Consider the following 12,569-nt stretch of genomic DNA (forward strand, 5'->3'; position numbering starts at 1 on the left):
CTTCACCTAAGGTAAAACAAAGAGCAGCAAGAAACTGGTTCTGAACACTAAAATGTTCTATTTCTTTCAGATGGACATAGCTACACAGATTTAGTAGGATGTGTGCATGCATATGTTTATGTGTGTTTGTGTGTTTATTGCTTCAGAATTGCCTAGAGTTACATCATCCCAAGAGATATATTCAGCCCTGGATGCTCAGATGGAATATGATGTTTGCACATAAAATGATAAGGTTTTGTGAGGCATTCAGACAGGAAGGTCAGGTGAAGCAGTTATAAAACAGATGCTAACACTGCTTTTGTGGCAGAATCCTCCAAGGTAGGTTGCTCTGTAATAGGCTAGTCTATGCTCTAAAAATATTTTCCCTGATTTTTTATTTGAAAATAACCAGCCACAAAATAATAATAATAATAATAACAACAACAACAACAACAATAATAATATAAAAATCATTATTTTGCGATGACATTAAATATGTTTTCAAATGAATATTTTATTAACTAGGAAAATTATTCTAGTGACTCAAATAAATGAAAGTAGCTTTAAGACCATCTAAATTCTTGCAGTGTTTTTGAACCAATAAATTAATTTGTTATATTTTAAAAAAAAATAAAAAAAATTAAAAAAAAAAAACAAAAAAAAAGGCAAGTACCAGAGAGAAAGCTTTATCCAAGACATTTGTGCATCATTCTGTTCTATTTTGGGCAGAAAACTTGGTAATTAAAGTGAACAGTCATTTGCAAAAAATAAAAAAATAATAATAATTAAAAAATCAGTATCACTTTTTTATCATTTTTTTATAATTGGTATTAAACATTCATTACCCCAGTTCAGTAAAGGATACACATGCTTATGTGATAATGCTAAATGTGCGTGTAAGTGCTTGTTATTGTGAACAGCCTTAGTGGATTATATTGAAGCACACTGTTGATGAGTTAGCTAACAGAGTTGGAGGGTACTGAATATAAGTGGAGCTGAACAGCAAGGAGGCTGAAGATATATGAACCTCACCTGGAGCTTTCAGGATCTCTCAATGCAACACACACTCTGACCATTCTCTCTCAAGATGATTCATAGTGATCTGAAGGTGAGGTCAGCAACCTTTGGCAGATATGTTTGTAAGATGCCCTTCAGATGGCATCTTTCATCTCTCACTAGGTATCTAGTGGCATACTTAAGACATAATTTGAGAAAGAAGTATATATACTGGTACACCACAAGAGTTTATGTCCCCTGTAATATAAAACTGCAAATGGCATCTTGATGCTTTTTGTATATTTCCACCTAGCAATCCAAATTTGTTTGCACTAAAGGCATAATGTCTGTCTTTAATATAGTGGATTGTGCTTATGTTCATTTGAAGAAGATAACGCACCCAGTACTATTTTTGTTTGCTTTTTTTTCTTTTGTTGGTACTGTAAGTTAAAAAAGCAGTTGTTTTATTGTTTTCTTTTGAAAGCTACCTAAGGCTATGTTCTGGAAAGTGTTAACTTTCCACCCTCATCAGCTATGGGTGGTTAGTTTCATAGAACATTCTGCACAATCAGCATCTGAACTACCTTTAAAATCACTGTGAATAAATACATTTTTTCAAGATGCAAAGCTTGGAAAATATCCAGTCATTTCTATAGGTGGATTGATGTCTTCCTGTGAGCTCACCAGTAAAAACTTAACTTGAGAATTCTGCAGTCAGACTTATGATATTTTAATCATGGTGATCAGTAATCAAAAACTTGTGGTTTGAAGTCAAGAATGTTAACCTGTGGATATTCACTTACTTGTGCCCTCTTAACTCAGTCTTTTAAAGACAAATGGGCCCATTTGTAAAACGAACTCCATATTTAAGTGTGGGCCTGGGGCTGTTTCCACTACGTAATAATGAAAAGGCTTTTTTTTAAAATTTTTTTTTTACTTTTTTGAGTGTTTCCACAAAATATTTATTTTTAATGCTTCTTTGTTTTAGTCAAACAGAAATAGACTCAGCATTAGCGTCATTCGATATTCTTGTGCCCATTTCATTTAGCTTTGACATATTCTCTGGTCTTCCAGGAATATGCATGTTTGTGCATGTTCCTCCTCCCTGCCTCTAAAGACAGGCACCCATCAATACTTCAGTTTTATGACACCTCAATATTTTTTTTCCCAGTATATTTTGAAAACTTTGACAGCACAAATTTGAAAGTGTCTGCTTTCTCATGTGTTCACCTGCTCATCTCTGCTTGTTTAACTCCTTATCCCTATATGCCAATAGATAATATCAGTAAATCCCCATGGTTTAATCTCCAAAATGTCTCAGAAATCTCCTCTTTGCTTTTCGTTCTCCTCATAAAATCTTTGTCAAATCCATCCTTCTCCACATCCATGTCTACTGCGACCTTGCTGTCTTCAGCCTCTAACTGACACTCACATTAGCCAGTTTTTAAAGTAGTCTAATGCAAAAGTAATCCACTGCTCCCAGTATTGAGATCTCATTAAGATATTCCTAAATCCCCCTTCTTCACTGTCTCCCTATTGCCTTCCAAATCTGATCGAAGCTCCTTTTATCGCCCAGAGTTCCTCTTGACCTAACCTTCCTTGTTATGTCCTTCTTGTACTATTCTTCCTCATCTTCTGTCTTTGTGTGCTTCTTCCTCACCCTCTGCCAGTTACAGTACAAACCATTTGTCAATTAGATGTGTGCACCTCCTTCACTTTGTCCACTGCATCCAAGAATAGAGTAGTTCAATAGTACCGTTCCAGATCAAACATATCCTACTGAAAGATTTGTACCTTTGACTGTCAAGAAGTTTGTTACCCTGCAATTTTCCAGCAAAAATAAAAGAAGTTTTTTGCCTGCTTACAGTGAAGTATTGCCTTTGTCCATCATCCACAATTTCTCCAGTATGCTTAGGCCTTGAATCAGAAAGTGAATTCAAGTTCTCCCTATAAACATACCAATGCTATGATTCAAGAAACTGGCCTCCTAACCATCTCTCTGAACATCACCTGCAGAAAGCTGCTGTCTAGATGAAACTAAAGTTTTCATCTTTGACTTTCCAAAAATACATTTTTAACTCTTAAGACCTGAACCTTGAGTTGCAAGTTTTTGCTGTCACTGCATGTTATTAAAGACTTCTTAGATTGATTTGGAAAGTAAAGGGATAGAGGATAAATAAATGTAATTCCTGCATTACAGGTTTTCCAAACCCAGCCTTATGAGTCAGCTGAAATTTAGCAGCAGTAGCGGCAAGTTAGCACTAGCCAAGCTCTTGACAGAGCACATGCAGGCACAGGACATGCAGATCAAAGCTCCACTCAGTTTATCTGACTTTCTGTTCCTCTCTTTCTCAGTGCATCAGATTCCAGGAAGACTTAAGAAAACAAACTCCTAGTCCCTTCCTCTCTTCAAGTCCTCCCCTCTCCTCACAAACAAATCAAAAAAGAGAAAAACATTCCTCTTACACCTGGGCACTTTGTTCATTATGCTGTAGTTTGTAGAAAATTAACATCCTGTTACTGGAGCTTCCTCTCCTTGCCAGGGTGTGACATGAGTGCTTTGTGCCAGCCAGGCAAATACGTGCTATTTCTACATGCTTCACTCTTCCCTGGTCAGAGCAGAGGTTAACCCCATTGGCTCTACCGAGCAGTGATAATGAAGATGCTGGAAAACAATGGCAAGAAAACAGTCCATAACTGGCTTAGAAAAAAATGTTGACACACTCTCAACTATTAATAAATTCTATAAGAACACTGATGCCTCCTCTTACTAAAGTCAGTTCTCTACCAAAATCTCAACTTGAAAAATTAGTTAATTATACCTGAGGATTTTGGCAACTCTGACCATGGCAGGAGGTTGGAACCACTGTATGATTCTATGATACTATGATTTTAGTAACAATGGCATTCTACAGCGTACATTCATTTTGTTTAGTTATCAGTTAGTTCTCTGGTCTTCCAGGAGCATGTCTGTTTTCACATCTCCCTTTGCTTTCCTCTGTGAAAGCTGACATACATCAATGCTGAAGTTTTGCAGTGTTTCAGTACGTGAGATCTTCTATGGGAACTGTTGAGTCACAGCCAGGACCACTTAATGAGCACCTGAGGCAAAGACTGAGTCAGCCCTGGGAGCACAGGTGAAGGCAATTCACTTGTGTGACTGGAAAGGGTGGAGCCTGGAGCATCTCTCCTAGACCCCCCCATTTAAGGGCTGACTGCCACAGGGGAAGGATTTCTTTCTGGAGATCCCTCCCTTTGGATTTTTCTACTGTGAACCTAGGGCATGGGTGAGCATTGCATTTGGCTGTCTTTTTCTACTATGATAATCTTTCTAACTATAAACCTGTAAAATACCATCCTAACCATGCCACTCTTCTAACTGTACATTTGTTAATTGTTTAGATGTCCTTTCCAAGAAGCTGAGAAATAACAGTATGCATGCTGTCCATGACTGGATTAAGTATTACCATGTCTGTGGATAATATAAACACATCCCTAAATCTCATTTATTAGGATGTTATGATAAGGATACAGTAGCTCACACATTTAGCATAGATGTGCTAATTGCTTTACTAAAGCATTTTGCTGTATCATAAAGTCATAGAATCACGGAATGGATTAGGTTGGAGGGGACCTTAAAGGTTCCATTCTCTTGCCATGGGCAGTGTTACTGGCAACTTGATCAGGCCTCTCAAGAAATCATTAAATAAATGGGTTAAATATGCCCTTTTATGCAGCACGCTACTTCATTCCTACAAATCCACAGAAACCGTCTTTTTCAGCTCCTGAGATTCCCGGTCATACAATTGCCTTCCTGCGTCTTTCCTCCCAGCCTGCATGTCTTTGTTTTTCTCACAAAGCAGAGCTTGGTGGATTTCCTGTACCACCTCACAGGCCATTGCCCTTAAGGCAACACTGCTTGTCTGCAGTAAGGATCTATCTCCAACACAAAGAAGGCAGTTTGAAAATTGCAGTTAGGCAGGACTGCCTCCAGAAAAAAAAAAAATAATAATGGCTCTTAGGGCTCATATTTTCATCTCATCAGAAAAAAGTGGAACATATGTAGTCATGTAACCTATTACCTCTGAGCTCTGGCCAGTTACTAATCTCTTCCACATCTTCCTGACCCTTCCTGATCTGCTTCACCATCTAGTAAGCTCTATTTCATTGCTTCCATCCTCATCCTCCCCCTTCTCTGAGCACTCTCTAAGCTGTTCCTTCAACCTGTCCTCCCATAACCTACTCAACTCTGCACCATCTCTGGTAATTCCTATCAGACCTGACTGCAACTTCTCTTTCATTTTCTCATTTATTCCCTAATGGCAAGAAGACGGGGTCCTTAGCTCCTCCCAGCCCTTGTGAGTCTCAGGATCTTTTGGGAACGTGAAGCTTGGGACAAAGGGCATTGTCAGGGCAGTGCCTACACCAGGACTTTGCTTTCCTAATAGGCATGTGCACATATTTTGCACATGGTCACACACTTTAAGGCAGGAAGTTTTTTCCTGTGACACAGGCACTCAGCACCAGACACCACACAGCAACAGCATTACCAATGAAACTGCTGCCATTCCTAGGTAGGTAAAATCTTCTTCCCAGGGGAGGGATGGCAAGTGGGAAGGGAGTGGGGTCTGGCAAACAACCTATGAGGACAGCAATGTGGGGCTGGAGAATTGAGTGTATTGAACGTTATGGAAGGCAGCTGGTACAAGGGCTTAAGAGTCCAGACAGCTGTGACTTGTGCTGCTGGTTACAGGATTGAGAAGTCCCACTGTTAGGGTTACCCCAAAACCAAATCCCACAAATACCAATCTTTATTTCATTGTGGGTTTCATTCCCTATAAATAGATTTATTATGGATTTTGCTGTTTCCTTCTTTCTTTCTTTTTTTTTTTTTTTTTTTTTTTTTTAAGTTCACGCTGTCTCTCTGCTTGAGAGATCTTTAGATTTCACTTGTTAAGAACACTAAAATGACAACAGACTCCTACAGGTTTCTGTTTTAATCTCTATGAGACAGTCTCTTTTCTGAAAAAACAGAGAAAATGAAACTTGGTGATATATAAATTGATTTCGATTAGATGTAATTGTTAAAATTTGTGTGTAACTTGTAGTCTTTTGAATTTTTCATAAAATTTGTTTGTTTGAGGAAAAAAATATACCTCAGTGAGATTCTGGGAAGCAATGAAACCTGTAATTGTAACACAAGACTAGAAAATATCCAAAATAATATTTGAGTAGGGAAAAGCAGAACTGCAGGAGAAGACAGCATCAAAAAGGGGGCTTTGTGTTCTGCAACTTTCATTATGTCTAGCTAACCATTTATACAGTACAAATTCAGAAACTTACTTTTCTTTCTGAGTTAACTGCCTCTATTTCTAACCCATTATAGGGTGTGTATAATTATTCAGTGAGCTGTTAGTTTTCTCCCAGGGAGAGGTTCCTTTTCTTCTTTGTGTTGGAAACTATACGCATTCATACAATGGAAAAGTAGTTATATCATGTGGGATTTGTTCAGTGGATGGGAAAAAAGAACACAGTACTTTCATAACATGGAAATGGTATTTTAAGAGATTACTTTTAAATAATTTGGAGAAGATTTTAAACCCTAATGCCACAATGTTGTAAATACCATAACATGTCAATTTAATCTCTCAGACCACACGTGTGTATTAGCTGCATATGTGTGGAAGTGCTTATAAAAATAAAAAATCTGATCTAGGGAATTCTCTGTGGTATTTTTCACTTGATATGTGTAGGGCAGTTTGGATTACACTCCATACATAATTCAGACTGCAAATAAAAGTCTGTGCTTTACTGGAAAGTACTAGAAAGCTCCGAAAGCCTTTCAAATGTTTTCCCCAGATCACTGAGTAATTTCTACATTGCTTACCAGTTTGATATTGGTTGAATGTGTACACAGGTTCTCAAATCTCTAGTGTCTGCTATTTCTAGCTCCTGAGTGTTTTAACCAAATAATCTGCTGCATCTGGTGGCCATCACCCCATTGTGCAAAGCTGCTGATTCTTAGAGGATGCAGCATTTTGCTGGAATATCCCAATCTCATGGATACTTTACACCCAAGTCTGAATTTAGAGCTCATTATGAAGCTTTTAAATAAATGTTTTTTCCTTTGTTCCAGTTCTGGTTTCCAGTCTGCTGGACTATGGCTACGCTACAGCAAGCTGCAACATGACATGCCACAAAGATGCACGGTGTGAAGTTCAGGGAGGGACACAAGGCTGCTATTGCTCCCAAGGATACACAGGAAATGGCATTACCTTCTGTTACGGTAAACAGATTTTCCTTTTATGTATTTCTGATATTTTTTCCCTGAAAAAAATTACTCAAGAACTAATTAACTCAGACTAAATTCTGTTACAACACCTTATGCTAATATACTCTCAATGCCAAACATTAAGATCATGGCAGTTTCAAAGAAATTCTACAAATCAGCTTCATTCAGAGCTTCTCTCGGTTGTATATAAACTGTTTTCCAGCACTGGTCTTGGTGTGTAGAGTCCTGTTCTACAGAAATGCTGAAACATTATCTCTGGTTTAGCTTTAGCAATTTCCTTTATGACTTCAGACTTCTGAAGCTTGGGATTGGCACAACCACTACTTTATTACTCTCGCATCTCATCCTCACACACAAAGCAGCAATAGGCCACTCTTCTCAACCTCTAATCCTGATTTTTAAAAAAAAAAAAAGCTCCTGAGATACTTTGGAAAACTGAGGGGGTGTGTGTGCCATAGGGAAATATTACATGTGAAGCCAATATTCATTTTTTTCACTACAGCTGCAAGCCAAGGAAATATGCTAGAAATCCTACAGAGAGGTTGCTGAGGTTGCTTCTGGAAGCCTTTGTGTTCCACCCAAAGAAAAGGCTGTCTTCTCTGCCTTCAGTTTTGAGTCATACTCTACTATGTGTAGTTCTAATACTTATCTGCACTATTAAATGTAGCTATGCCCAGCTGCAGGTAGGCAGAAAGGCATATGAGTCATGCTAGTTTTTAGAGCCCTGAGAAGTAGTTATGAATATTAACCAGCCATTTAGTCAGTTTTTGTGTTTCATGCATCTTGGTAAATTAAGCAATATCAGGCACTTCAGTTTCACATAAGCATAGGCAAGCTGCCCACCTTAACTGTGGGTTTTTTATGCCTCATTTACCATGATTTACTTGGAAGTGTATTTCTTTTAGGAAAAATTAGAATGCAAAGACTTTCTTATAAGAAAGCTGACTAACCTTTTATGAACTGGGAATGTTTAGGGAGAAATATTGTTTACTATTTTAAATAGCAATAAAGAATAATGAAATTAAAGAGTAGTTTGAGAGAGAACTCTGGAGGTCATGTGGTCTAGCTATCACTCAAAGCAAGTCCTACTTAGACAAGGCTTCTCAGGGCCTTGACCAAGTTTCAGTTATCTCTAAAGGTGAAGATTACAGATCTCTCTGGGCACTCACTCCTGTGTCTGGCTACCACAATTTTATTTTTATTTTCTGATATCTAGTTGGGGGTTTTATTGTTCTATCTTGTAGTTGCCCCTCCTGTGCTCTTTCCATTTACTGCACTTCTAAGAATAGCTTATTTTCATCTTCTCTATAAACCCCATGACCTTTTATTAGGTAGCTGTAGAAGGCAGTAAGATTTCCCCTTTATCTTCTATTATTTAGCCTGAACAATCCCAGTTCTTTCAACCTGTTCTTTGCGTCATCATGTGTTATGCAGTCACAAAATGTTATTTGAATATAATGCAAACTTTGCCATAAATATAGGTTGATCATTATTTGTGTACTGAGCTGGACAAGTTAAAATAAGAAGAAATGGCTTTCACCTCAATACTGTATTTTTTTCCATTGTATTTGGACTAATTTAATTTTATTACTATAATTAAGCTGCTTGATTTTAATGTTAACTGCATATTTGAGAAATGCCTACACTTGTGAATACACAGAAATAAGAAAATGAAGGTAATTTATTTATTTTTTTTCCTGGAACAACTCAAACTAACATTTCTGTATGTAACTATGATCTTGTATCTACTACTGTCAATAATTTTCTAGAAATTTCTGATAGTAAATCATCAACTACATTTAAAATGAAGATACTATGACTACCAAAGTCACCTACCCTACATCTAGGTAGCAAACCCTGTTGTCCCTGTAAGAAAGCCTACGTTTCTCTAGGGCAATATGTTATACAGTGCATTATTAATACTGTGAAGCAGACCTCTATTAATGTAAACAAGTAATTTGAATTTTAGTTTTAATTGGGTAGCCTCTAGAAAGAATCAGAAATATAGGTTAAACCCTATAACAATCATTTTAAAGCAATGGAAACTTAAAGCAAAGCCTCTGTTATTTAATGATGTATTAGATTTCACTGTTTTGTATAGAGAATGCTGCAGGTGTATCTGCTGTTCTGCAGATAGCTACCCATTTTTCTTCAGTTAATAATCTTAGGCTTTTACAATGATAGTCCAGTCACCTTCAAAGGAGCTTATCAATTATTTGCTAATACAGGCATTTTCTAAAGAGCATTTATGTCTTGCTATGTTTACTTTTGCCCTTTTTGTTATTTACATGGGCTGTAAGAGTCATAATTACTTTCATCAACATTAATAATTCTACACAGTGCAGAACCATCTTCTTCACTGTAGGCAGCTAAACTGCATAAGTGGATGTTTAGACGGTTTCTACTAAAAACAAGTAAAATTCTTTCTCTTTCTGAAAATGTTGAGCAAAAAGATCTCTGGTTTTCAGCTTACACAGCTGAAAAACTGTCCCCCTTTATTTATAGATACATTCTCAAAGTATTTAAAAGGTCCTCTCTTCTTTTTCTCTATTTTTTTGCATGCTCATAACACCTCTTAAATACTTGTAAAAGTTATTTCTTTACTAGCTCTGTCTTTTCAATGTGATATACTTAGACATTTTCCCTTGAGTTTACTGTGCTGCAAAAGGCAATAATGCCCTGTTACATTTATTTCCTAGCACCATTATTGATGAATCATGAATCACTGATGTCAGCATACCTCAGGAATGGGGTTTGTTAGTTTTTACTTTGCTCCCTTTGCCAGCTGGCTAAGTGACTGCAAAGAGCTCAAGATTATTGGATTTGTTCTGTATAGATAAAGACACACAGATATGAATTTAATTTCCTGGTGTCAAAGTCTTGGCTTTTAAAATAATTATCCTCTTACAGTCTTTCCCACAAGATTTCAACCACTTTAAATTAGGTGATGTTTTGGACTTTCCAAATGCATCCTTTGGACAGTGTAACAAAAAGCTAATCCTCTGTCACTGTCTTCTCCAATAATATGTACAGAAATGCATATAGTCAGGAAAATAACTGATTGTAGGATCTGGCTTCTTTAATGTATTGGAATTATGACATACATAGCAACAAATTCCTTCTGTACAACATCTTCCAGAAAGCAATACATGAGTCACCTTGTCAAGTTTTACACCTCTGAGGTAGGAAATACTATCTCATTCATCTTTTGTATTTATATTTCTTTTTCTATGTAATATGAAACAAGAGAATGACCTCTGAAAACTGTTTCCGTTTTGGAGTTCAGTTTTTGGGCAGATATGTATTTTGAATGTTATTCAGGAGGTTTTAACTTCATATTATCATGCATTAAATTGAAGTTAAACAGCTAAAGCTCTTGGCAAAGGTAAAAATATATCCAAATAGTACTGACTTCTAGATACGTTAACTTCCTCTTGTGCAAAAATGCCATGAATTTTGTACTGGTAAATAGCGTATATTTGCACCTTTTAAAGTCACGTTTTCATGTGAAAAGTCAGCTGTATAAATTAGGTGTTGATCAGAATCACAGCATTCTTCCAAAACAACAGCAACAAAATTAAAAGGAAACAAACAAAATTTCAGATCATACATAAAACTTTAAAGAAGCTTATATTTTATTTTAAAACAGAAGGAAGAATGAGTTGGCATCTTTGATGCTTTCCCAAGCAGCTCTGCTGTTTCGATACTGGCTGCTTCTTGATTGCTGACTGCCAATTTGCTGATTTGCTGGCACACTGCAGGAAATTAAAGTAAACAGTGTGATCACAGTGTTTACTTTAACTTTGTAAAATATGGAAGGAAAATGAAGCAGTGTTGTTTGTTCCAGGAGGGTAGGCAGGCAAGCAGTAAAAGTCTGAACACTACATCCCTCCCAAATAACCCTGAACAATATTCCCTTCTAAATGTTGCTTGCACAATACACTACAAAAATTAATCAGTTTCATACTTTCAGATCTTCCAGAAATAGTGAGCAGGGACTTAGACTATCAGGGCAAATTTGCACTGAAGTGAAGTGCAGTGCAGTAGGATTTATCATTTTCCAGAGACAAAAAAATACATCAGTGCAAAGTGGTAGTTTATATCAAAATACAGAATCCCTCCGAGAATGCAGAGCAATTTATGTAAACTCAGACGAATCAATTGAAAGCCTACTCCAAGTCTGAACACAAATATATTTTCTTGTTTTACTGAGGGTCATACTACCGACTGTCTTCTTTTGGCAGTTCTTAAAGAGGCTTTCTTGTAAGACATCAGCTTCTTGCACTCAGGTAATGTTGCTGTGTCCCACCACTGACTTTTTTTGCAGTCACAGAGTTTGTTTTGATTCACCAGTGTCACCATTGCCATTCTACAGCATTCAATAGGTGTATAATTTTAATGGAATTTTACCTTTCAAATTAATATTGCTCTGTAAAACCACTGTATGTTATCACTGCATTCTACCCAGAAGTAGCAAATGATCTAATCCAAATGTTGGTTTACAAGTGGAGGGGGTTTTTCTTTGTGTGTGGTTTTTATTATTTTTTGGTTTCTTGTTTTTTTTCTTTTTTTTTTTTTNTTTTTTTTTTTTTTTTTTTTTTTTTTTTTTTTTTTTTTTTTTTTTTTTGTTACTAGCAGGCATACATCATAGGATGTCACTTGTGTGTTTACCAAATAGTCTGAAATCACTGATACGGAAGATCCAACCCACACGCTTCCTAAATTCATTTCACTACTATCAGTTACCACAAGCTATAAAAAGGCAAATTGCAGCTGCTCTAGCATAACACAGCGGGAGAGAGATATGCCTTAGCCAAACACAAACAACAGGGCTCAGCACAGCGGGTGATAGCCTGGAAACCTTGGGATATGCTACACAGGAGCCAAAGCAGACCCCTGATTCCCAGCCTGTTTGACATTCTCCCTATAGTGTCTGTGAATGTCTCTCACTTTTTCTTATCCTTTCCTCCCTCCTCCTGTGTCATCTATTCTGTTATTTTGTCTCCAAATTCTGTTGCATATTTTCTACAGTTCCAGGTTAGACTGTGGTAATATAGGAATGCTGGCTGTGTGAAAGGGCAGAGGCCATCTTCAAGTTCAGAATTCCTACTCTTGTGTTTAGTTGTCTGACTTTTTGGTGGTCCCATGAGGTGTTACAAGGACCCTTCCCGTTGCTTGCTTCTGTAGTTTATTATATTTTCTATTAAGTCCATCCCTTCAGAGTTCCTCTGCAGGAGGTAGTAAGTTTCCTTCCTGTCCACATCTGCACTGCATATAATGTAGCTGAGTGCTTTTCACCTTT

At 37.1% G+C, this 12,569-nt stretch overlaps 1 protein-coding gene across 4 annotated transcripts in view; it reads left to right on the forward strand.

Annotated features, from left to right (window-relative positions):
* The window catches only part of ADGRL4 (adhesion G protein-coupled receptor L4), a 134,945-nt gene that overhangs the window by 56,805 nt on the left and 65,571 nt on the right, over positions 1-12,569 (forward strand). The window contains exons 1-2 of one of the 4 annotated variants that reach the window (XM_015870367.2): positions 4,184-4,262; positions 7,112-7,261. In XM_015870367.2, the coding sequence (XP_015725853.1) occupies positions 4,259-4,262; positions 7,112-7,261 (154 nt within the window). In that variant the 5' untranslated portion in view covers positions 4,184-4,258. Of the gene's footprint in view, positions 1-4,183; positions 4,263-4,950; positions 5,550-7,111; positions 7,262-12,569 lie in introns of those variants that run through there. The other 3 variants (XM_015870366.2, XM_015870369.2, XM_015870368.2) reach the window with 3 other exon arrangements.

Source organism: Coturnix japonica, chromosome 8, assembly GCF_001577835.2.
Source record: "Coturnix japonica isolate 7356 chromosome 8, Coturnix japonica 2.1, whole genome shotgun sequence".
Lineage (NCBI taxonomy): Eukaryota > Metazoa > Chordata > Aves > Galliformes > Phasianidae > Coturnix > Coturnix japonica.